This window comes from Belonocnema kinseyi, chromosome 3 (assembly GCF_010883055.1).
Source record: "Belonocnema kinseyi isolate 2016_QV_RU_SX_M_011 chromosome 3, B_treatae_v1, whole genome shotgun sequence".
Taxonomy (NCBI): domain Eukaryota; kingdom Metazoa; phylum Arthropoda; class Insecta; order Hymenoptera; family Cynipidae; genus Belonocnema; species Belonocnema kinseyi.
The window spans coordinates 110885877-110911576 of NC_046659.1; the positions used below are offsets into that span (position 1 = coordinate 110885877).

At 28.5% G+C, this 25700-nt stretch overlaps 1 protein-coding gene and 1 long non-coding RNA gene across 2 annotated transcripts in view; one reads left to right on the top strand and one right to left on the bottom strand.

The window, feature by feature from the left end:
* LOC117168770 overlaps window positions 1-25700 on the bottom strand; it is a 451138-nt gene that overhangs the window by 19294 nt on the left and 406144 nt on the right. The gene's annotated exons all lie outside the window — the stretch shown is intronic.
* LOC117168766 lies at window positions 4905-25639 on the top strand. Its single transcript, XM_033354545.1, has 4 exons — window positions 4905-4970; window positions 14630-14857; window positions 21405-21518; window positions 23532-25639. The coding sequence occupies exons 1-4, from the start codon at window positions 4913-4915 to the stop codon at window positions 23729-23731; spliced, it is 600 nt and encodes a 199-aa protein (XP_033210436.1). The 5' UTR covers window positions 4905-4912; the 3' UTR covers window positions 23732-25639.

Sequence of the window (25700 nt, forward strand, 5' to 3'; positions counted from 1 at the left end):
TAATCTATATCTTATACTCGAAATAACATAACCTCAAATTATAAGCATATAAAGAAGCGCGCGAAGTATTCAAATCATGAGAATCGCCAGCATCAAAATCTGGAGATAATTAAATAAAATCCCAATCTCTTCCTTTTATTTCAAAGCAGATAGAGATATAAATAAAACCGACGAAGTGCTCTGACCGGCAATCGTGCACCTTCAAGTTTTCAAATTCAGAAGAGGAGAAATGGGTTGCGCGCGCAACTCAGTCATTTACATCGTCTCCTACTATATTCACCTTAACATAGCCCTGTCATAGCATTGGTCCACATCTCGTTTCAGATCTGGGATCACTGCCTGGCGCAGTTGTGATGGAAGGCTTCCCCTTCACGCGCCAGGCCCGTGAGTCTGACTCCCGACGCGTCGCACCTATCTCTCTCTCTTTTCTCTCTGTTTCTTCCTCAACGTGCAAAGCGGCCAGCGGTCGCCAACCACGTATCAAATACGTAAAGTAAAGAAAGCCCCGTTTTTAAATTTAAACTTTTCTGTTGCATTAATTTTTTTATTCCTTTTGATATTGTACTTTTTCTCTATTTTCTTTTATCCATTTTAATCACGGGTTAGAAAACAAACACGAGCCATAAGTAAATTCTTTTAAATATTTAATTAAGGAACCTTTCTTTTATATTATTTTTCCGTCTTATTCTGAATTAAGTATTTGATTGCTAGAGAGATTGATCAGCAACCTGGGTCGGAGCAGTGTTGCGGAACGAACGTGTTATTTACTTAAATAGCACGAGAATTCTGGATCAATCTGAAAAATCTCTATCCCATCCACACACTACTCCTTTCCCCTGTCGAGTGAGTCACGCCTACCCCGAAAGGGAAATGGCTTAATGGTGTAATAAAAAAAAAAGTATGGTATGCGCATTTCAATACTTTTGTTTCACCCTTCACTTCATATTTTAATTACAAACTATGTTAGTTTTTCTTTTCCCTAAAATTTTATTTTAATTTTCCGACACTCATATTCCGTTCCGTAAACGGATTACAGAACCGAGCAACGCGCTCAACATTCGCAAAGGTAGGGATGGACGGGGCAGCCGCTACGCCCCTCCATCTACGACACGAGTGGCCGAAAGGACCGTGCCAATCGACGGCCGGACCGCCTCTCGACCAGCGCAAATAAAAAGGGGCGCGTACAGGTGAGAGTACGCACTCTGACTCCAGCAACCAGTCGGGTAACTTTATTCCCCTGGAAGCTACTGGTTACTTTTGTACCATTTTTTCTGAGTAAATACGAGTGCTTTCGAATCAAAAGTAAATTCACAGGTGTTCTTATTCCCAGTCACCCTGCTCCTCAGTATCCTGCAAACTCCTTATCTTCCTCCAAGTCATCCTGACTCCACCACCATCTCTCTCTCTCACTCTTTGCCCTCCTATATGGTCCGGTAAGCTCCGTCTTCCCCGAACTCTTTTCTCTCTTCTCTTCAGGGGCCGGTAAGTTAGAGAAACAGCTCCATCTACCCCGACATCTTTCTGTTGAACTTCAGGGTCGGTAAGCTTGAAAACATCTCCGTCTTTCCCGAAATCTTTTTTAACACTCTACTTCTTCAGGTGTCAGTAAGCTTCCTCATCTCCGTCTTCCCAGAAATTTGTTTCTCTCTCCCTCACTTCTAGGGTCCGTTAAGCTTGGCAATCAGCTCTGTCTTCCTCGACATCCTGATCCTAGAGGTCGGTAAGCTCGTGAACAGCCCCGACTACCTCGCAACATTCTTCTTTTCTCTCATACCTGATCTTCCTAATCCTATGCCTGGACAAGGGCTGAAACGCCTGAGTCTATCTCAACGGGGTATCAACAGGCGACGGTTCCTAGCTAACCGGATACCACCACCAGGGCCTCGGTTCCTTTCGAAAGGGCCCCAGCACGAATTACCTTTCCCTTCGAGACGGCTTCCAACAAGAAGCTACGGTTCCCCTCGAATCGGATTCCACCGAGAAGCTACGGTTCCCCTCGAACTGGCTTCCAGAATGAGCATCGCAGCTGCAACCTCATCTTTAGATCAAGTCGGGACAGAATCAACATCCTCAACACCCCGGCTTGTTTCAAAAAGTAAAATATTAACTTTCGATAGCTCTACGAGATTATCATAACTTTTTGAATTTTTTCGAAAAATTGAAAATTCAAATTTTGACCGCATACAGACTAATCTAAAATCAGAAATTGCATTTTGCGGTCAAGCTGAATAAGATAGGAAAAAAATTATGAGAAAAGCATTGTGCACCCAACAAATATAAATATATAGATACCATTTTTGTACGGAAATTAGAGCTTTAGTTATAGATTTAATTCTTTAGCAACAAACTCGTTTTTTTTTAGAACTACACTGTTTTTACTTAAAATTCAAATCTTTGGGGTTGAAACATGAACCAATATGTGTTTTTTTAAGAAATTATTTGGCCTGATCGAAATTTCAATCATTTGGTTAATGTTAAAAAATTAATTATATTGTTTAATTTTGAACTCTTTTGTTAAAAATTCATTTTTTATCTTAAAATTCATCATTTTATTGAATGATTTACGTATTTAGTTAAAAATGCACGAATTTCTTTTTAAATTATTTTTTTTTGTTGGAAAAAACTAACTATCTCGATTACAAATTCATCCTATTTGGCTCAAAATTCAACTACTTGCTAAAAGTTGAACTATTTTGGTAAAAATATATTTTTTGCAAAAATTTCATCATTTTACTCAAAACATTTTTTTTCAAATTCAAATATTTTGCTAAAAATTCTAAGAAAATTAAATTCATTCTCAGTTAAAGCATCAACTATTACATTTTTCGTTGAGAATAGATATACCTCTTTCGTAGAAAATTCATTTGTTTTGTTGAAAATGTGACGTTTTTGGTAGAAAATTATTCTATTGGGTGGTAATTTCTTTTTATTAAAAAAATCAACTATTAAATCAAAAATTTATCACTTCTGACCAAGAATACAAATACTTAGCAGAAATGTTGACTGCTTTCTTGAAATTTATTTTACTTTTAAGATTCACCTCTTGGACTCGAATTTAATTATTTTCTTAAGGATTTTTATTCATACAAAATTAATTTTTCTTCCGAAAATTTGAACCTAATGTTCCCAGTCATCTTTCATAATCTAAATTAGGAAAATTTTAGTAATTAAAATTTAAATTCTACTAATTTAATTAGAGAAACGCGAGCAACTCAGTATTAGTGGAAAATTACTTATTATTTTATTCGTAATATTTAATATTTTTATAGTGGAAAATAAACTCATTTGTAATCACTCATCATTCAAATAATGAGTATGAAATATAGTGAATATTATAAACTGCAAGTCACCACCACAAACATTCCGTATTTGCCAGTTATTGCTTTAGACTGGGGAAATGAGGTTTTTACAAATGTATCTAATGGTCTGTCTGTATTATATGTATTCTTGTCTGTCTCTGTGCACGACACCTTTCAAGAAAAATCATTCTGTCATTGATTTGATCTGTTATTTATAACTGTTCTGATGACATTTTACATAAAACCTAAATAACGAACGATACGAGAAGATTTCAAGAAGAGTAAAAGTTTAATTTCTAAATGCAATACAAGATTATCATAACAACTTTTGAAATTTTCGAAAAAAAGTTCCTATTCTTACAGCATAAAAAATAATGGAAAACAAAAAAATTATATTTTTTCATGCAACAATTTCACAGTACTTTGCAGATTCTCGAAAATATATACATGCATTTTAAAAAAACAAAAAATATAACTATTTACATAATTTGGAAGATAAAAAAGGTAAAGCTATTCAATAGGCCGTATGTGTAAAGTTTAAAAAATGAAATAAAAAATACTTCAATTTTGAATTAAGAAACCTGATTTTTAATGAAAGAAAAAAATTTTTTCATGATAAAGAAAGGAATTTGCAACCAAAAGGGTTATTCCTCTATCCAAAAAGATCGACCTTTTACAAAATACCTAAATATTCAATAGAAACGTTCAATTAGTCACAAAGAAAATTTTCAACCAATTAGTTTAAATTTTAACTGAAGAAGATAAATGTTCGAAAAAGCATGAAATAGTTTAATTTTCAGTTAAAAAAATCATTTTTTTCTAAGCTTTAACAAAAATTTCAAAATCTGAACAAATGAAAAGATTTTTAAGATAAAATGCTGAGTCATCAAATACAAAAAAATAATTTAAGAAAAGTAGTTCCACTCCAGATTATAAGTAGTCGAATTTTGGACCAAACAAATTCTCGGTTCACTATTCACAAGGAGCCAAAATATTTATAATGCAATAAAATACTGGTTAAAATATCCTAATAATTCCAGATTTTCCATTTTTCTTTTCATGAGTGATTCATCTAGAAAAATATAGAAAACTCCTAAAGTGTAAAGATGTGAAGTGTTTTTTCTTCTGTGAAGAAAAATCGTGAAATTCTAGGTATTGGAGATTAATGTTATAAAATTAAATTTGATAAAGTTTGAGAATGCGAAAAATAGATTTTTTAAACTTATTCTAAAATTCTTCATACGCTGCTTTATAGAAAAACTAATCTGATATAATTTTTAAGAAATATTTTTGGTTCAAATTGATTAGTCAACTTTGGTTTCACAAATTCATAGTTTGACGAGAAATTGGGAAACAATGATTTTACCCATGTGGTTCATTGTTATGTTCATAGTTTGTACTTGAAATGATTGTGAGAACACTTATATGTTTTTGATAGAAAAAAAGAGTGCAGGGTCTAGGAAATGAGATTTTCAATTTTAGCGGTTTGTTCTGGTTTAAGAAATACGGTGGTACGTCTTTCACGTAGTCAACACACATTAGCAGATCAGTATATATAGCAGTGTGTATTTTCAAACTTTCTCACTCACTGTTCCGAAGATATTGCTTCAAATATGAAGATTTACATAAGCGGCCTGTCTCTTACTCTCGTGGTTATTCTGCATATTCATGGTGAGAATACTTAATATAATATAAATCTAAAATGAAAATATCAAATATCAAATACTCGCAGATGAACAAAGCTAAACAAATTGAGCTGAATATTGAAATAATCAGTTACACAAAGATACGAAATTTTTATTTTGAAACTATTTTTTCTAATTTTCTAATACACACGAGCAGATAGAACATTTTCGGCTTCGTATTCGTATTCTATGAGAAAAGCTATACTGTAATATCCCATTAATTTATAGTCATCAATATATTACCACCTTGTGTTCGCAAAATGTTAATAATTTGCTTTAACTTTTTCCATTTAGTCACAAAAGTTTATGAAATTCATGTTTATTCGATTTTTATGGTATTTCCTTATTCATTCTGAAGCGTTGATCTTGGAACTAATTTTATATTTTCCGTAGCATAAATAATTGCGGAAGTATTTAAGATTTAACGTTCAATATTACGTAAATATAATAAATAACCTTTACCATTTATGGTTTGTTTCATACACAGTTTTGAAAAAGCCATGTGTTTTTTGTCACTTTTTAATCCCGCCTTTTTTGAAAACGCGAAAGAATAGAACATTTTTGCCTGGAAGTTCGTATTCTAAAAAAACGTACTAAAATTCTCCATTAACTGCATGATTATAAAAAAAATCTTGTAATGCTATTAACCTTCAGCCTTTAACATAATGTTATTCGCAAAGAAGCTTCGATATGCGATTCGTCTGATTGTGAATTGTTTCATTTTGTAGCTTCGAAATGTCGAATTTTAAAAAATTATATTATTAATATTTCCAATACATAATATAATTTTATTTCTAAGGCTTCTGTTAATTACATTGTTAGAAATTTCTGTAGGAATTTTCAAAGAAGCTTTATGCAGAAACCGTTTCCAACTTTTTCTAAACTTTAAAAGAAATTTTAGCAACCTTAGCTCCATAATACTCCAGTCAAATGTATCAGAAAATTCTATTACGTTTTATGAATTTTCAGTCAATTTAACTGAATATTTCAAAAGGTGAACAATTTTTTTCTGTACATTAATCTTAATATAAAACAGGCAGTCCATATTTGTCCTGAGAATTTAAATAGCAATAAAATATAACAGAAGGTGAGACTAATAACCACTTCCTATGTATCTATATTTTAGAACCTGCACTCATTATATCAAGTGTATAATCAAAGCTTATCTTTTATGATAAGAAGTTTTTTTTCGCATTTGATTTATTGAGTATAATATTGAACATAGTTATTTACACATAATCTTCACACGTATATAGTCTTACCAACATTTTTATTTTTAAGACAAATGGAGTCTGCAAATTCATATTAAAATTAATGAACCAAGCAATGATGTCTTTATACATTATATTTTTAGATAAAGTTACTCACAAAATTTATATAAAGTGTTATGTTATTTTGTATAAGAAAAATTCATGTGTTAGCTTTTCGTAAAAAATTGAATTTTCAACCAGAAAATGTGAATTTTTAGCAAAATATTTAAATCTTCTACCAGAAGAATGAATTTTCAACGGAAACATAAATGTTTTCTAAAAAAGTTATTTTAAAAAAAAATGGTTCAACCAAAATCTTCTAAAAGAAATTTTGTCCTCAAATAGAAACAAGATTACCTTTTAAGCAAACAGTAGCATTTTTACCAAAGAAAGATTAAATTCCTAATTAATCAGATGAATTTTTTAATCAAAAATAAAACAACAAAAAATTAAATTTTTATCAAAAAAGACTTTATTTTTACATTTTAACATCAAAATATAAGTTTTTAACAAAAGGTCAATCATCTGCGAAAATTATACTTGAATGTTTTACCCAAACATTCGATGTTTCAACATAAAAGTTTAGATTTTAATAAATGAGGGCACCTCTTTAAAAAAAATGGTTTAATTTTCAACCTAAAAGGACGGATTTTCAACACAAAAATTCAATTTTCAAACAAAAAGGACGTCTCTTCAACGAAATTATTGAATTTCAAACAAATAAGAGCAGTTATGACTTAATTTCATACTTTTTCTGCTGAAAATAATTCAACTTAAATTATTATACATAAACTCATACATTTGGAAATTTTTATTATTCAGGCCCAGAATTCTGCAATCATAAAAAATGTCAACGCATGATGACGAAAGCTTCAGCAAAGAGAACGTTAAATTAACCCAAATCTGTGCTGCTCGAATATTTTTCCAAACTGTATGCATACATGACACACGAAAATATTCTTATATACCAATTTTTTCGTTTTGTTTGATCGAACGCGATCTCTGCTGGGCTTTAAATCTCATTAAATTTTACGTACGACAATTATCAAATTTCATTTTTTTTTTCCATCAAAATTCATCAATATTTAATTATTCAGCTTCAGATGATTGCATTTAAAATTTTACAATCCTATTTTAATTATCATACAAACATTCCATTATTCCAGATGATAACACAAATTTTATAACTGATTAATAATGAAATAAAATAAAAATTAACTTATAAACTAGTTTAACGTTACTTTAATTTATAAATGGAAAATTATTGTTTAATTTGATAATAAACCATATGATAATCATATCATAAAATAATAATATACAATCAATTACGTATAACAGTTTTTAAACAATTTCTGTCATATTGAAAATAAACAGTAAATCATACAAATATGTTATCAGTTTACAAGAATTTTTAAAATAAGTTACAATCAATTCTAAGTTATAGCTAATATGCTTTAATTCAATAATTCATTAAAATCATTTTAAAAATTTGGTGGGCCTGAAATGGGTTCTTTCGTTCAGTGAAACCCGTAAGATATAAAATTAGTTTGTATGGCCATGATTCTTTTCGTTTTCAAAATATGGTGAACATGGATATTGTCAAATTCAAAAGAAATAAAACTGTATTGAATGTTTCAAGTTAAAAACAATTCCAAATATTTATATCTTAATTTATTGAATTCAAACCTGACTAAAATTATAAACAAACAATTGAAAATATTTTTATGTTTTTAATTATTGTTTATTTGAAAAATATAACCAAAATAATAATCTCTATAAGAAAATTTTAAACTAAATTTCACAAGATATTTTTAAATCTTTAATATCTTCCTGGAAGTTTTCTTCATATCTCGCATTGCCTGGCGCGAGATGTGAATATAAAATAATCAACAAAAAAGTTAATTTTGAATCAAATGATTCCATTTTTGATTCGAAAAGTCTTTTTCCTAGAAAAAATTTAGATTTTCATTTCGGAACGATTAGTTTTCTACAAAAACAGAAATGTTCAACCAACTGAATTAAAAAAAAAAATAATTTTTACCATAATACTTAACTTCTCAACCAAAGCAAAGAATTGATAATTCTTAATTTCATATCCAATACAAAAAACACGATGTTTCCACAAATCTCGAAAATATCAAACTCATTGTTGTCGAAAATCGAATTGATTGCGACACTGCATGAATAGAACTTTTAGTGAATGTATTAAGTTTGTCCATACCAAATAAGTTGACTTCATAAAATTTATTTCTAGATTCTTCTCAACATTATTGATGAAAGAGAAAATTTTGTATTGCAAATGATTGTTTGATATAGGAAATTTTTCCGTTATAACAATTTTGGTACGACAGAATAATTTGTAACCTTTTTTACATTTGTAAGAGATTAGGAAAATTAAATTTTGGCAAAAACTTAATCCCCAGATTTCGAAAAAATAAATTCTTTGGAATAATTGTGAAATCAAAATGTCAAAAAAAAAAGAGACTTTAATATATTTGATATTCCTGCGATGATTTTAACTGACTGTCCTTTGATCAATTTTAAAAGGAAATTGAAAAAGATGAAAAAACTTTATAATTACTTCCTGAAATTTTGAATAAGAGAGTAATGTATTTTAGAATAAAGGTTTTCAATTCTGCCATAGTACATTTAAAAAAATATCGAAAATTGTCAAAGAAGAATCTAAAAGATATTGAAGTCATTTTTTTAAATTTTGATAAATCAAAAAAAAATCAGGCAAAATTCCAATAATGTTTGAATATCAGGAAGGTTGAAATGCATGAAAAAGATTTAAACAAGAATTTTCTTAAATCTCATCCAAAAGGATTTGAGAAGGTTTTAAACCAAAATGTTTCAATTTGGTCAAATTGAATTTTTTCATCGATTAAATTCAAGGAATATTTACATAATTTGAACAAATTCAAAACGGATTTTTAACTTTGAACAATTTTTTTGAATGTATATTTCTAAAGATTTAAAAGTAGTGATCAAAAACTTTAAACAACAGAAAAGTTATACGGAATTGTATTCTTTATGATATATTGAACAAATACCAGTATTTAAATTGATTGAACACATCAGGCGTCTTCATGCGGTACTTTTTTTCAGAGCTTGTTTTTGATTTTCAAAATTCATAGGCTGAATGTTTTCAAAAATTTTTATTTGACATTGCAAGTGCACAACAGACTTTGAAAAATTGTTTTTCCGTTGGAAGAAGATTACGTTAATTTTCTAAACAATTTTATTTCATTAATTTTTTTGTTACGCAAAATGTTCTTTATCCGCTGTTTTCAAGACACTTCACTTTTTCTTCTTTTTTCATTTTTTATTAAATGTAAATTAAATAAGTTAACATGTTTTTGCAAAAAAAAAAAAATTTTGCTGGTTAGGAGGTTCAATCATCTACCTTGATACCTATTAGATAGAATACGACACATATTTTGAGAAAAATAGTATTTTTCAATAGGCAATTATTATTAATAATATACTTTAATAAAATAATTATTTCTCTTTCCTTGCTTGGATATAACCTGAATTAATTGAAACAAATATGAAATCCGAATATTTTTAGTTAGACGTTTATTCTTTTCATTAGAAATTTTAATATTATATTTTTGGTACAGAATTAATCTCGCAACAAATTCTACTATTTAGTTGTAAATTCGTGTACCTATTTTGTAAAAAATTCATCTTGTTTAGCAGAAAATTAAACTTTTTGGTTGAAAATTCATCATTTTTCTTGAAACTTCAACCACTTGTTTTATTAAACATGAAAAACGCGCAAAACAGGAGAGTTTAATTAAAAGACATGATTCTGTAACATTTTTTATTTTACATTAAACATTGCTATGTTTTAACAAAATTTTATTTTTCGTTTCTCAAAATGTTTTACCATGCTGCATATTTCTAGTTTCCTTAAAAATTTTTTAAATATTTAGGGAAGTTTATATTTATAACAAAAGTATTGCCATTGTTATAAATAATGCAGCGACAAAGTTTATAAGGAATAAAAAATGTTATTATTGATAGATACAGATTTTAAAAAAGTCTTGCGGAAAATTATTATGAACAATGTCTGGTTGATTTTTTAATAATTTCCAGTCGCATTTTCCTACTGAAAAACAGAAACTTTTTAACAATAGTTCTCGGAGAGAAGTTTCTTTTCGATCAAGGATTTCGCTTAGCTTCCATTGGATCTGACCTCGAATTGATAACGTAAAATTTTTTAAAATTTTAAAACATTTGGTTAAAAAATCATTTGTTTTTAACGTTGCAAATTACAAAATGTTAATATTTCAAAAAAACTGAAACTGAATCTTAAAAAAAAGAATCTTAAACAAAAATTATGTATCTTTACAAGGAATTAAATAAATTTTTAACAAAAGACTTCAACTTTTAATCAAGCAGTTGAATTTTTTACCCAGATACATACATTTTTAAATGGTAAAAAAAGAAAGAAGAACACATCTTTGAAGCTCATTAATTTTTATGCAAATAGTTGCATTTTTCAATTATAAACTAAAATGATAAATTTTTAACAAGAAAAAAATGTTTTTTTCAACAACAGAGTTTAACTGTCAAGAAACAAAATAAATTATTAACTAAACAGATGCATTTTTAACCAAGCGGAATAAGTTTTTCATCAAAGTAGAGACAATTTCAACGAAATAAAAGTAATTAAACAAAAAATGGATTGTTATAAAAAAAATATTTTAAGTCTCTTATTAGGTTTCTGTTAGTTTAATTAAAATTTGAAGTGCAAAAAGAAAACAGGAAAGAGGAGAAGGGGGTGAAGGGGGGGGGGGTATTTTTAAAACAATGAAAAACGGGGTTTTTACAACAGGTGAAAAATTACCATTTTTGAGAAACTTTCTTGTATTGTTTAAATTTGAAAAATTATTTATAAAAAACAAAACTTACACTTTCTAGTCAATTTGTGCAGCTTTGCGCCAAAATTAGACCTCCCTTTTTAACTAGTTGACTCTTTAATATGAAAAATTTCATTTAAAAATTGAGATAATTTCGGAGATGAATATTTTATAAAGAGATAAAAATTTGCTCAAAAATCGATTCAACGGAAGTTTTAGACGCCATTTGTCGAATTTTTCTTCTCTAATTTTTGGCTAATATATGGTCCAGAAAAAAAAACCAGAAACCGTTTCTTTAAGCATTAAAGTGATGATTTAATTTTAAAAATGATTAAATTATTAATCATAAAAGTCTATTCGAAAGTTACTTCCAGGAAGTGTTACAAACATTTTTCAAACAATTTTCCATTTTCGGACAATAGCCAAAATTGAAAAAATTGCACGAAAATTCGTGCGAGCAAAGATATACGGTGAGTTCTACCCTAAAAATAAGAGTGGGTGACTTTTACCCCCCCCCCCCTTTAATCGAAAGGTACTTTCAAGAGGTATTGAAAAAAAAATTAACATTGTATTTTTGGCGTAAAATTTGCGCCGTATATCCTCTTTAAGACGAGTGTTTGCGCAGTTTTTCTCAATTTTGGCTATTGTCCGAAATGAAAAATGAAAACCAATTTTTTTTCTAACTTCTTGAAAGTACCTTTTAAATAGCATTATTTATTTTGCTGGACAGTATATAAGTCAAAATTTAGAGAAAAAAAACTGTTGTTTTATTTTATTTGAAAAAAGTTCATTAATTTGAGACCTACTAATTAAGGTGTGCAATGAATTAGGCAATAAAATTAATAATCAACCAAAAAAGATTTTCATTTGCAAGTAAAAGATTAAAATACAACCAAAAGAGTTAATTTTAAACAAAGCATAGCTAAATCCCCTGCCAACGTACATTTATTTTCCACCAAAAAGTTGAATTTTTACCAAAAAGGAAGATTAATTTTCTAATAATAAAATAGTTAAATTTTGAACCAAAAGATGATATTTTAAATTAAGAAATCAATTTTTAACAAAGTAATTCGAATTTTAAAAAAGTGGTTTAATTTATAACCAAAAAAGATTGCGTAATGTCAGAATAATTGCAATTCCAAGAAAAAAAGTACTTTTTAACCGAAAGGTAGAATTGATTTGCAAACAAAAAGAATCCCAAACCAAAAATACAATATAAGTAGACTTTTAAAACAAAACCAGTTGAATTTCCTTGATGGGTTCTATTAATACAATTTACATTGCAGAAAAAACGATAAAAACGGGGGGAAAAAAAGTGTTTTGAAAACTGGAAACTTAACTGGAACTTAACCGATTTAAATATATTTTTTTTTTTAGAAATACTCAGCAATTAATTTTTAAGAGAATTGTGGTTTGTTTTTTTTAATTTTTTTTCACAGAGCAACAATATATAAACAAATATAGTGACAAAATTGACCATTTTAGCTTCGTAAATTTTTATATCAAGAAAAAATACAGATAGAAGCTCACTATCGGCCGGAATTATTGCACATGCATTTATAGAGCTTAATTAATTTTAATAATATTATACTTAATTATGATAAATAATTTATATAAATAAATTCTTTATAAACGATTTTTTCTCATAGCTGAATTGATTTTTCTGAACAAAAGTTATCCACAATTGTCTTTAAAGCCATTTATATACTTTAAGCTTTATCAAGCATAAACAATATAGATTGTTTATAACAATTTAGTGAAACAAGTCTCCTAATCGGCCGTTTCCTGGTATAAAAAAATGTTTTTTTCTTCAATAATTATTAGAGTGACATCTATTGCGATGACTAACCAACGAAATTAAATAAAGAATAATTCATATGATTGTTATAAACCATTTTTTTAATAAAACTATGATTTTTTCTTTACTTGCAAAAAGGAAGGTCTTCTACTGAAATTATCCAACAATAAACTAACAGTGATTCCAAAATTGGATATAGGACATTAAATAATAATTTGCGTAATTGTTAATAACAATTTCTGTAGCAAATTTTCTATAGAAATAACGCTTTAATTGCGTTTTCAGAAGTCACCTATCTTTCATTTATTTTATGAAACTTCCTGAAAAATAAATGAGGAACGAAAAATATATAAATGAGGAAATGAATAAAATAAGGAACGAAAAATCTCTCGATTGCATACGATGCACGACCTAATTCGCAAACTCCTTGAGTCCTCAGTTCTTTTCATTGCATCCTTGAAGCCTGAATGGGAAAAAGTTGAAGTTGAACTTGATCAAGAACTCGATGAACTAATAGAACAATTCGAATCTAAAAATGATTCGAGTTCTGAATCGTAATTCATTTATTTTTAGTTTTTTATAATAATCTCATTATTATTATAAGTATCAATTTTTTCATTGATTTAATAACGCAAATAAGTTATCACAAAAATGATTGAAGAAAGAATAATTTTTTTCTACGACCAACCGCAGATTGTCACGCATTGTTTTTAAATTGTTATTAACAATTATGCAAATTATTATTTAAAGTCCCATATCCAATTTTGGAATCACTGTTAGTTTATTGTCGGATAATTTCAGTGTAAATCCGTCCTTTTTGTATGTGAAAAAATTATTCATAGTTTTGTTAGAACAATTGGTTATAACAATCGTATAATATATTCTTTATTTAATTTCGTTGGTTAGTCACCGCAATAAATGTCACTCTAATAATTATTAAAGAAAAAACATTTTTTTCGAAGCGGAAACGGCCGATTGGGAGACTTGTTTAACTAAATTGTTATAAATAATCTATATTGTTTATGTTTGATAAAGCTTAAAGTATATAAATGGCTTTAAAGATAATTGTGAATCACTTTTGTTCAAAAAATTCAATTCAGCTATGAGAAAAACTTGTTTATAAACAATTTGTTTATAGAAATGTTTATAAAATCAATACTTGTTAACTCATGCTAATTTTTTTGTTACAAACTATGACTCTTATGAAAAATATTAGCAACTAGCGTGAAATAAACGATTTTTTCTATGATAAAAAAACACTAATAATAATTGGTCTATAAAAATCGTTCCTAATAATTAAGTTAAATATTATACAAATTAGTTATGTTATATGAATGCATGTGCAATAATTCTGGCTGATAGTAAGTTTCTATCTGCATTTTTTCTTGAGATAAAAATTCATAAAAGGTAAAATGGTCGATTTTGTCACTAAATTTGTTTATATATTGTTGCTCGGTAAAAATAATTTTAAAAAAGCAAACCACAATTCTCCTAAAAATTAATTGCTAAACATTTCAAAAAAAAAACTTTTAAGTCGGTTAAGAAATACGACCTGTGGGCGATTATGAACAGTAAATTCCTATTCCAGACCACTTTGCCTCGTCCCCTTTAAATTAGTAATGTAGTCTATAAATTATCTCTCGGGAGTCTTTTGTCCAGAAAAATAAAAATAAAATTAAGGTTTCACTAAACAAATTCGTTTAAAAAATCCATGTATTTTTACTTTCAGGATCAAGTTCAATGTACCCGCAGAACACAGGTGGTGGGTCACAAGCAGTATCCCATCTTCTTCAAGCGTTACATACTCATGTTAATGAGGAAATTGAACGAATTGCGCCGAAAAAATTTCCAAATGAGAGTTCGAATGGTCCTATACCATTCTACAATTTCGAGAGAAACCTTGCTTTAATAAGATACGCTGGTCGTGATTTTATTCTGGAATTTCTTGAAACAGAGGGTGAGTACGATAATTTAAAAACAAAACAGAATGTAGGAAAAAGTCAGAGAATTCTGCCTCAAAAGTCTCGGTTTTTTTTAATTGATGGTACAGATGCATTAAGGATGTATCAAGGATTTCACGGATTAAGGATGTCATCAAGGGTGCATTTAGAGTTTTAAGCGGCAATTACAATTTGTTGCGGTTTTTTGGAATGCAAATTATATTCCATACATAAAATAGTACTTCATACTGATAACTGAATGTTCATAACATTTTTTTTAACCAGTTATTATTTTTTGCAATTTTCTTTTAGAATTCACTAAATAATTTTTTGAAAAATTTATTTTTATTTTTAATAATATTTTTTTACGATATTGCTAGAAATTTGCAGTTTTTTGAAAAACTTTTCACTTCTTGCCCTGTTTTTAATAATTCTGAGGTGAATAATTAAATAAATTACTTTAAATTATATGGTAAGCAATTTATTATTATCTTTTTTAATATTTAGTTTGCATAATTGCAGAAAGTTGCGGTTTTTATAAAATTTTCTTCTAAATGTATAAATTTCACTTGAAGTAAGTTAATAATTAATTGAATTTAGCAAAAATAATTGCTTAAACAGATTATGGTAGTTTATAACTTGCTTCTACCTCATACATGCTAGATAGTTTCAGCTTCTTCTGGAATTCTTAAATTTTTACCCTTTTTTCACTTCGTAGAGTAATAAGAAAAGTGAATTAACAACATAATTGTTTAAAGAATGATTTATTTTTTATAAATATTTTTCCTAGATTAATATTAGAAAGCTGGTTTTTTTGAGAATCTTTAGTTTTGCTTTTACTTTTTAGTCATTTACTTTTTAAAATAATTCTGTATCTTTTTAGGTGAATAATTTTTTATTCTTTTTCAATACTTGGAAAATTTAATTTAAACAAAAAAGCTATATTATGACAAACGAAAACAAAGAATTTCTGTAAATTACTTGTATAAGTTTTTAACCCAAAGAATCATGGAGAATACTCGTTGCATAATAATTATTTATTATAACATCTTTTGGAACAAGGTAAACCTACTGCAGTCAAGAAATTGCTTCCGGTACGGTACTTCGTTGCCACATGCAGTAAATATTGGTTCCGACTTTCGTGTCTAGTAAGATGAAATTAAAAGACAGATACGGAGGGAAATAAATCGTTTAAACAATTATTATTGTTAAATTGAATTTATTTTTACTTCACGTTCATTGAAAAGTGGACAATTAAAAGTCAAAGGATCGACGGAGATATTTTGATGAATGTGAATTCTCTTTTGTTAATGCTCCTGCGGCCTTGACCAACACATTCTCTTTAGGTATCCCGTGCTTCGCACTCGAATTTTTATAAAATTCGAACTTTTCTCCATTATGTTTAACACTATTGAATAGAAAGTATACTCAATTTATTACATGCATCAGTATAAAAACATTCATATTTGCACTGTCCTGTGTTTATCATCAAAAAATGCGCATTTGTCAAAAACAATTTTAATTGAAAAAATGAGCATTCTATCAAAATACAATTTGGTTCATAAACACTTTATTGAAACTTGGGTCGTCTTCCATGATTTGATTTGTTTATTTGAAATGCTTTCTTTTACTACTTTAAGCAAAAATACACATCCCAGCGTAAATTGTTTCAAAGAAAATTTATAGATACAATGTTAAAAAAATTTTTGTTGAATGAAAATTTAATATAAAATGAGTCGTTTTCCAAAATTTTAATTTTTTTTCATGTCATTTTTTATGAATATAACAAAAACTAGACATCCTATCAATATTTATGAATAAAAACATTGTTAATTCTTTTTAAAGTGGATATCTTTCGTATGATTTTCTTTTCTCAGCTTGTGTTATTTGTCCAAAAATTAAATTTTTTTATATTGTTTAGGTTGCTTGTAATGAATAGAAAAAAATACGAGTCATATAAAAATGTGATTAATAACAAATTTAAAAATGTTTTTTTGTTACATAATTTTTATCTATTCATGTTCTGTCTCATCTTGCATGTTTTCTCCTCAAAATGAAATTTGTCATTCTTTCTGCAATCAAAAATCGAATTTTCGATTTTTCAAGAAATTTGCTAAAGTTATTATGATAATCTTACAGGGTGTTGAAAAAGCAATGTTTTTTGATCTTGAATTATTTTTATATTTCGCCTTGTTTGACTTAAAAGTTTAATTTTAGTTAATTGCTTTGAATTATATAAATGCTATAATTCTAATAATTATTCCTTGTGTAGAAAAAAGTAATTTGCATGAATTTTTCCTATTTTTATTACTAGGGATATCCATACATAAAATTTTTAAATCCTGAAAAACAATCTAAAAAATTTTGAAAATGCTTTAACTTTTTAAATGTTTATCCAAAATAGCTGGATAACGAGCGTGACCTTCCGTTTCGAACACTAGTCGTTGTTTTTCAGTTTTTAAATTAGGTTTGAAAAACGGTCTTTCTTTAAAGGATAGATTTTATTCTGCGATTCATACGACTTATGGCACGCACTTTCATTTCCTTATAAAATATTTTTTTATAACAAAAGTTTATAAAAATTCTGAATATATTTTTCGTTTGGACAACCTTTTTTCTTTAATTATTTTCGTCTCTTGTATTGTTTTCAAAAAGTTTAATTTTTCTATTTTAATCTTATTTTCTACGATTAAAACAAAATCTACACTTTTGTCTATTAATTTTTTTATAGCTCGTATCGTTTGTCCCAAAATTTTATTTTTTCATTTTTCATGTCGTCTTTCATAAAAAACAAAACAAATACTACGTATCCTATCAAAAATGATTGATAACAAATTTGTATTTTCTGTTGGGTAAAAAACTTTTTTTCGTTGTTTGTGCCGTTTGTCCCAAAGTTTTATTTGAGGTATTTCAAATACAAACTGCTTTCATACAAAATACATTTGAAATACATCACGGGGAAAATACAATCAGCTGATAACGTTCAAATACAGCTACAAAATACATTTTATTATCTGTTAACTGAAATCTAAGAAATTGTATACGACGAAGGAAAATCATTGTTATTTTTTGCAATTTTCAAAATTTTTTTAAACTGAAATTTTTCCGCTTATTCGCTAGAAAAAAATAATACACGTTCGTCTGATAAGATTTGAATCAAAATTAAACGTTTTATGACAATTAAAATATGTTCATATGTTATCTTCAAGGGCCTAGCGGTCTAATCCTGTTATCTGCAGTTATCTGCCGCTGGGTTTCTATTGTTTCCCTGGGCTTGCATGTTTCTGCGTTCTTTTTTAAGCTGCGGGCCACTTTCATATGTCAAAATTTTTAGAATCGCAAGCCAAAAATTCGTGTAATCGCTAAAATTTTAACTAGTTTATTGCAAAAATTTGCTGAGAGTTAGTATTTGAGACGCGTTGCTCACCATCACCTTTGCAGCAATCTGTAAACCACATCGAAGATGACGTACATATGATGCTGAAATAAAACACTCTTATTTTAACAAAGTATTTGATGTATTTTATGCCCACCTCTTGTTATTCCAAATTTAGCGTTTTTCTTTCTCTGACTTTCTGCACGTCGTGCATTTTTCGGCTTGAAATCTTTATGTTCTTTCGTTCCTCGGAATTTTATGAATTCTATGAAGCCGATAATTTTTGTATTAAAAATATTATTGGACTACGTTCTTTGTTTTTTTGGTTATTATTATTAACCGTAAATAGAATTTTTAAATTTTAACTCTCAAGTGCTAGCAGCTAGAAATTTTGCGTTCTACCTAGAGTGGGTCCAGAAGACCCGAGCAGACTTCACAATAAAAATATCTCAAATGTAAACAGACTTTGCTCCTTTTTCAATTGTAGTCCAGTCTCGCTAAAATGAATATTGTGAAAATCGGTATGTAAGTTAATTACTTGATGGTTAAAAAATTGTCCCAAAAATGTAGAAAATGCTCTAACTTTTCGAATTTGTACTTAAAATGGCTGGCTAAGGAATTTTGCATTTAGCTTAAAAGACTAAAAGAGTATACCAAAGGCTCATCCAATCTGTCAATTCTTCCAAAAGTTATCGTGCTAACAAAGCAAAAATCTACATACAGACATAATCGTAAAAATCTGTTTTTACATAATACCATTTTTCCAACAAACTATCAAATTTTAAAGTCAAACAGAAGATTTTTATATTCTCATATCAATGAGAAGAGAAGAGAAAGACGCTGATTTTCCAAAGCACTACAAGATTACCAAGATAGCTTTTTCAATTTGGTCGGAAAGTTGAAAATTCAAAATTTAATTGTACCAAAAACAATGAAAAATCCAAAAATTCGATTTTTTGGTCTAATTATACAAAGAAAAAAAAATAAATTAGCCTAAATTGTGCGCCCTGAAAATATCTACAAATTTGTTATGAATCACTTTTCGTTAGGACGCGTAGTTTTGTTTTCAGTTGAAAAAAACAACATTAAAAATATTTTAAGAAAATTTAAAAATTTTGGACTAATGATACAAGCTAGGAACAAAAAATTAGACGAAACTTGTTTTAAAAAAAAAGAGCTATAATTTTGTATAGAACACGTACTTTTTGTTTTAGTTATAAAAATAACATTCAAAAGTAGGAACTAAAAACTTAGCAGAATTGAAAAGTAGGAACTCAAATTAACAGACAAAAGTTGTTCGTCTAAAACGATCTATAAATTTATTATTAAATATTTTTAAATAGGACAAGTAGATTTTCTTTCAATCGTAAAAAAGAAGATTCAAAATCAGAAAATTAAATTTTTTGGAAAAAGACTCTATGTAGATGCGCAGTAGTTTTTTTGTCGTAAAAAACAAGACAAAAAAATATTTTAAAAATTATGAAAACAAGGAAATGATATTTAGTATGATTTAAGTTTTATGCATATTATGAATTGTGATGATATAAATTTATTAATATGGTATACGTTTCAGCGTATCTTAGAATACAACATAGAGCAAAATAAGAAACAAATATTAAAATAATCATGATAAATACAATTCGTGCTTTATTTTGCAACATTTAAATAAGCAATTCCAGGCAGAGTTACATAAAAAATGTATTATATTTGATATAAAAGTGTGATGTATAATGTCGACAAGTTGACAGGTTGGACAAAATCGAGTGCAAAGCACGAGATACGTAATGAGAATGTGTTCGTTAAAGCCAAAAGAGCTTTAACAAAAGAGAGCTTAAAATCATAAAATTACAGTTGTCGGTCCGTTGACCATTGATTTTGAATAGTCTGTGCACGAATGCGGAAGAAATGTAAGGACTGAGCGCGAAGTGCGAGAGCCATCAGTCGCGCGCTATAGGTGCGCTCCAAACCTCGAGCTTAGCTCTTTTAACAAAAGAGAATTGACAATCACAAAATTGCAGTGCTGGAATTTTTAACTATTAATTTTTAAAGGTTTTCGCAAGAATGTGCAAAAATATAAAGACCGAGCGCGTAGCGCGAGGTCAATACCAAATGGAGCGCGAAGCGCGAGATAATTACAGATTTTTTTATCGCTTGAGTAAAAATGCTTCGACTTGGTTATGTCGTTAGTTCTTATTCAAGATATCGATGTCTGGCTGCGTCTTAAAACTGAGTCGAGACATTCATTAATGAATGAAAAATTTGCAATTATTAAATTATTTATTTTTAATTGAAAAATTCAGAATCCATGGGTCTGAAGCGTATAATCCTTCAAAATTTTCTTTAAAAAAAATAAAAATGGTAACTTTCTAGAAGGGTCTCCCAAGCTGTTAGAAATATGTGAAAATAAATAACATTTTCTGTAACTCGAAGTTACACAACGCTCGTTTTGGACTCATAAAAATTTGACTTAAGAGATAAATTTATGTCTTCGAGACATAGAAACTTGTCTTCAAGACATAAAGTGAAGTCTGGCTCTGTCTCAAAACTGAGACATGCTCAAGTCGACCTTTTCGACTTTAGCATATCTTGATCGGGGCAACTCAAGTCGAACTCAAGTCGAAGCATTTTTATTCGAGCAGGCATGAATTTTTGATAAGAAAATATAAAGTTTCGATGAAAGGAGTTCCTTTCCAATCAATTTGTTACAAAGTCCAAATACTTCTTCATAAAGATGTTAATAATTGTGCATACGAAAATGGTTTTATTGTTTCGATTCTCACAAAATATTAAATTTATTTCAAAAACTAATAAGCAGACGATTTTTTAAAACATTTTTACAACAAATTTATTTTATTCGAGTTTATTCCGTAACTTTAGCTCAATTTCAGAGCATACAAATTCAATCGACGCATCACTCATGTTTTACATTGACCTAACTAATACAATTCTTTTATAATAAAAACGATTTTCGTCTAAAAGTATTGACCATTTAAATTCATTATCCAATAAAAAATATTCTTTCTCTTATTGTAGAGAAGATATCAAGTTACTCCTTTTTATACTTTATCTTTAAATCCTCTTTTTCTTTTAGTTGCGCTAACGTATCGTCTCCACTATGAGTAGCTGTAAGTTATTGATTTTTTAAAATATTTAAGTTATTTAATAAGTATCATTTTCTTTCACAACAGCGGGAGAGCTGGCAAATATTCATGAGGGAACTTATCTTTACCGTCTCTTAGATAATAAAAGAAAAGGAAAAAGAATTGCAGTATACAACAATCATCAGTTCATCTCATTGAATGGTATGGTCATTCATTAAATAAGTGAAAAAAAAATCTAGGTCTAAATTTTGGTCTAACACAATTTTCAATTTTGAAGATAATCTTCTGACGAAGAGCCGAATTTTCAATAAATCGTATACATTTTAAAAAGATAACAGTTTACCTTTTTTAACTTAAATATAATGATCGATTTTCATCTAAAAGCGGAATAATTTCAATTTTTATTCAAACAGAATAATCATGAATTTAAAAAAAGAAGATGATACACAAAAGCTTAATTTAGTACCAAGTAGTGTAATTTTCTATCACATTGTTCAAATTTTAAGTTAAAAAACTAATTTTCTACCTAAGAATATGAATTTCCAAACGAGACAAATCATTTTTTTGCAAAGAAGCGAAACTTCATCAAAGTACATTACTTTTAACCTAATAGTTGCATTTTCAAGCAAAAAGATGAACTTTAAACAAAGAACACAAATTTTTTACCAAAAAGACGAATTCTCAACTAATCATTTTAAACAAATGGAAATTTTTCAACGAAATAGCTACATTTAACAACTAAGAAACATCATTTTTTCCCCTTAAATATAATATTTCAATTTTTAAATTGAAAATTAATTAAAAATTTAAAAACTAATGTTGCACTAATAATATGTAATTTTCTACAAAATTGTTCAATTTTCTACCAATTTTTTGAATTTTCAACTTAAAAGAAAGAACCTTATACAAAACAGTTGAATTTTCCCCATGGAAATCAGAATTTTTAAAAATAAAGTTAATTTTCAAGACTAGCACACATGCTTTATAAATGTTTCATTTTATAAACGAAGAGTTCAATTTTTGAAAAAGAAGATTAATTTTCTACCAAGAAAATTAATTTCCAATCAAATACATCATTCTTAGCCTAACGGTAGAAATGTAAATCAAAACGATTATTTTTATGCCACACAGCACAAATTCTCAAGAAATGACCTAGAGTTTTAACCATGTAAGTTTATTTCCTACCGAAAAAAGACGAATTTTTAATGAAACAGACATTTTCAACCAAATGATTAAATTCTTAACCAAGAAGATTAATTTTCTAACAAAATAATTTTTTTTAGCAAAGAAATATCAGCTTGACCATTAAGCTGACTATTTAAATTTACATTTAAAAATTATTTTATAATTTTAAAAAAGCAACAAATCTTTGCAAAAACGACCAATTTTCTACCAAATGATGAAAATTTCTAAAAAACTTTCGAAGTCTTAAGACAAAGAGACAACTTTTCTATTGCAAAATATGAAAGTTTTAACAAGGAAGATTAAGTTTTTGCTTGAAAAGACAAATTTTCAATTAAAAATATGAACTTTTACAACTTTCAAATAAACATTTGATATATGTGCCAAAAAAGTGTTATCTAACAAAATTTATACATTTTTCATGATATAGTTGAATTTATAATCCAGAAGATTAATTTGTTACTGAAAAGGACGAATTCTAAAAAAATACATAAATTATGAACAACGATGATAAATTTTCAACAGTGAAAATTGATCTTCTCTGAAAAAGATCAACTCCCAGCAGTTATCAAAATGCATATGTTTTTAATCAAATCGTATTTTCTACCGGAAAATATGACCCTTTAAATAAAAATATGAATTTATAACGAACTTTTTTGATTTGATAAATCGTTAACAGGTTAGCCTTGCTACATATAAAAAATATGTTGTATTTTTTTAATAATTTTCTCAGCATTTGTTTAGTATCGATTTTTCCGCTAGACACCTTTACGTAGTTAAAACGATAAAAAATTAACAGATGCTTGAACTATAAAGGCACATATTAATTTCAATCTAAATTTGATCAAATTTTCAGTAAGCATAATTTTTTCAAACGATGAAAATTGTACATATTTGAAAAGCGAAAGGAAATTATAATTTCTTAAACAACAATTAGTCGAATCACAGTTAAGCACAATTTACATAGAAGTTTTCAGTTAATTTTTTTTTAAATCTTTAAATTAATTAATACATTTTTCTTACATTTTTCAGGATGTTGCTTTATAAGATCCCTAGTCGAACCCCAGACAAATGATTTTCTAGAATCAGAAAGGAAGCCTTATGGATGGATTAGTCCTAACGGCCTCCTTCTGTTTAAAACTGAAACTGCACCTGTACACGCAACTGGAAATGCACCTGCAAATGCACCTACACATGCATCTCCATCTGCAACTCCAAGTACACGACATTGAGAAACCTTAATTCTTTTTTCTCAATGTTTTCTTCGACGAACCTTGCCTGTCCATTGCTATCGATTTGGAATGTACGTGGGTACTCGTCGGTTCACCTTTTGTACTCACGGGTACCCATGCATTTTCCGTGAGCTAAGTTTGCCTTCAACAATGCCAATATGTTTTCCAATCTTCTAATTTTTCTGTATTTGCTTTTCCTTTCCAGTTACTTTACATTTTATCATGATTTTTTTGCAAAATATTCATAACGTGACCAATTATGGAAATATGGTTTATATTATATTAATTTTATTGTTCTTTGATGTGGATTATCAACTTATATAAATTAAGTTACAGTTATTATTTCTTAGTATGATTACATAGTTGTTATTATAATATCAGTATACAATGATATAACAATGAAGGCTGCAAGTTTCTGCTGAAGATCTTTTGGTCTGCAACACACCACAGAAAAACGCTGTTGTTAAATTTGTTGCAGCTCAAATTTCATTTTAGAGAATCTTCAGTCTTCAATTTATTCCTCTGAACGTAGCTGCACATCTGGGCATGTACGGGGAATTTATCTTTTTGAGACTGGATTTTGGCTCATGCCGAGTTGTGGAGTGCTACACCGCGCTTTCAGCCACCTGAAGGCCTGTGAAAGCAACTTTTCGCTTTGCGATATTAGGCTTACTGATTTTTAATAAGGAAACTAATTAAAATAAAATTCACCTAATTTTCAACTTTCTTTCATTTAGCAGTGCATACTAGTCACTTGGAATGAAATTATAACTTCCAAATGCCACATTCAAATGTTAAGTAAGTCATGGCCGTCGACATTTAAACTGAAGCCAGGATGTATATAAAATATCAAGACCGTCTACATATACAATTAGGTATTTTTAATTCAACGACTAGCTGATTGCACTATGTCCAATGCAAAAAATCTAGCGGGAATTTTTCTGAACGCTTAGTCATCAATTTAGATGCAAACGGTCACGACTTGGTTTTTACATTCCGGTTTTGATGGTTCGAATGTCATTTAAGTGTGGACTAACCTAGAATTTGGACATTATACCACGCCAAGTACAATTTTTATTTCAAGACACTAATACGCACTCGTAAATGGGAAAAAATTAAAAGTCAGGCGATTATTATTATAACTTACCTGATTATCAACATCCATTTTACCCAAATAACGCCCGACCAAATCATCTGGACAGGTGACTAACAGTTTGTAGACAACACTTCAAGTTGCCCTGAATGAGAAGAAACAGTTTTCAAATGATGACTTCCCTAGAGTCTCATAATGAACCTGTGTTGCTCAAATTTGTTCAAACTCAATCGAACACCGATTCTGGTATGCTTTAGAGGATCGGCGATTTTCTGTGACTCCAGGAACCATAAATTCTTCCAGTCATCTGTGCTAGAAGACTGTTAAGCCTTGATTTTTCGTTCTCACTCTGAGGGAGATCAATTAATCAGACGTCTTTCTTTACACCACTACAATTTACTTATTCCTAAATTTTGCTTTCGCTTAAGTGTGTTTTAGTTTTTAAATATTATTTCCTGTAGTTGTCGATAAATTACATTGAACAAATTTTGTCCTGTGAACTTTTTGGTAGCTTTCGGTTCCGTTTTTGTTTTCAATAATATCTTAAGACACAAGTTACTTATCTTCAGACAATAAATGTTTATTGCAGTATTAAATGTTACAATTTCGAGTCCGTCGATATCCTGTAAGGCTTTGTAGCATGTCAAGATTCGGCGTTGTAAAATTTGTTTAAATTTATGTATTTCATTTAATAACTCATCGGCAACAGTGTAAGATTCGGTCAATACCAATTCATTTTTCCCCGATTTGAAGAGTTAGTCGTGTCCAGTATCTATTTATCGACCGTCACCGTATTTGAAATTTATTCTCAATGTTTATCGCTCGGCAAATGCGGTTGTAGTGTTTGTTTTAATAAAAATTTATTATTAATTGCAT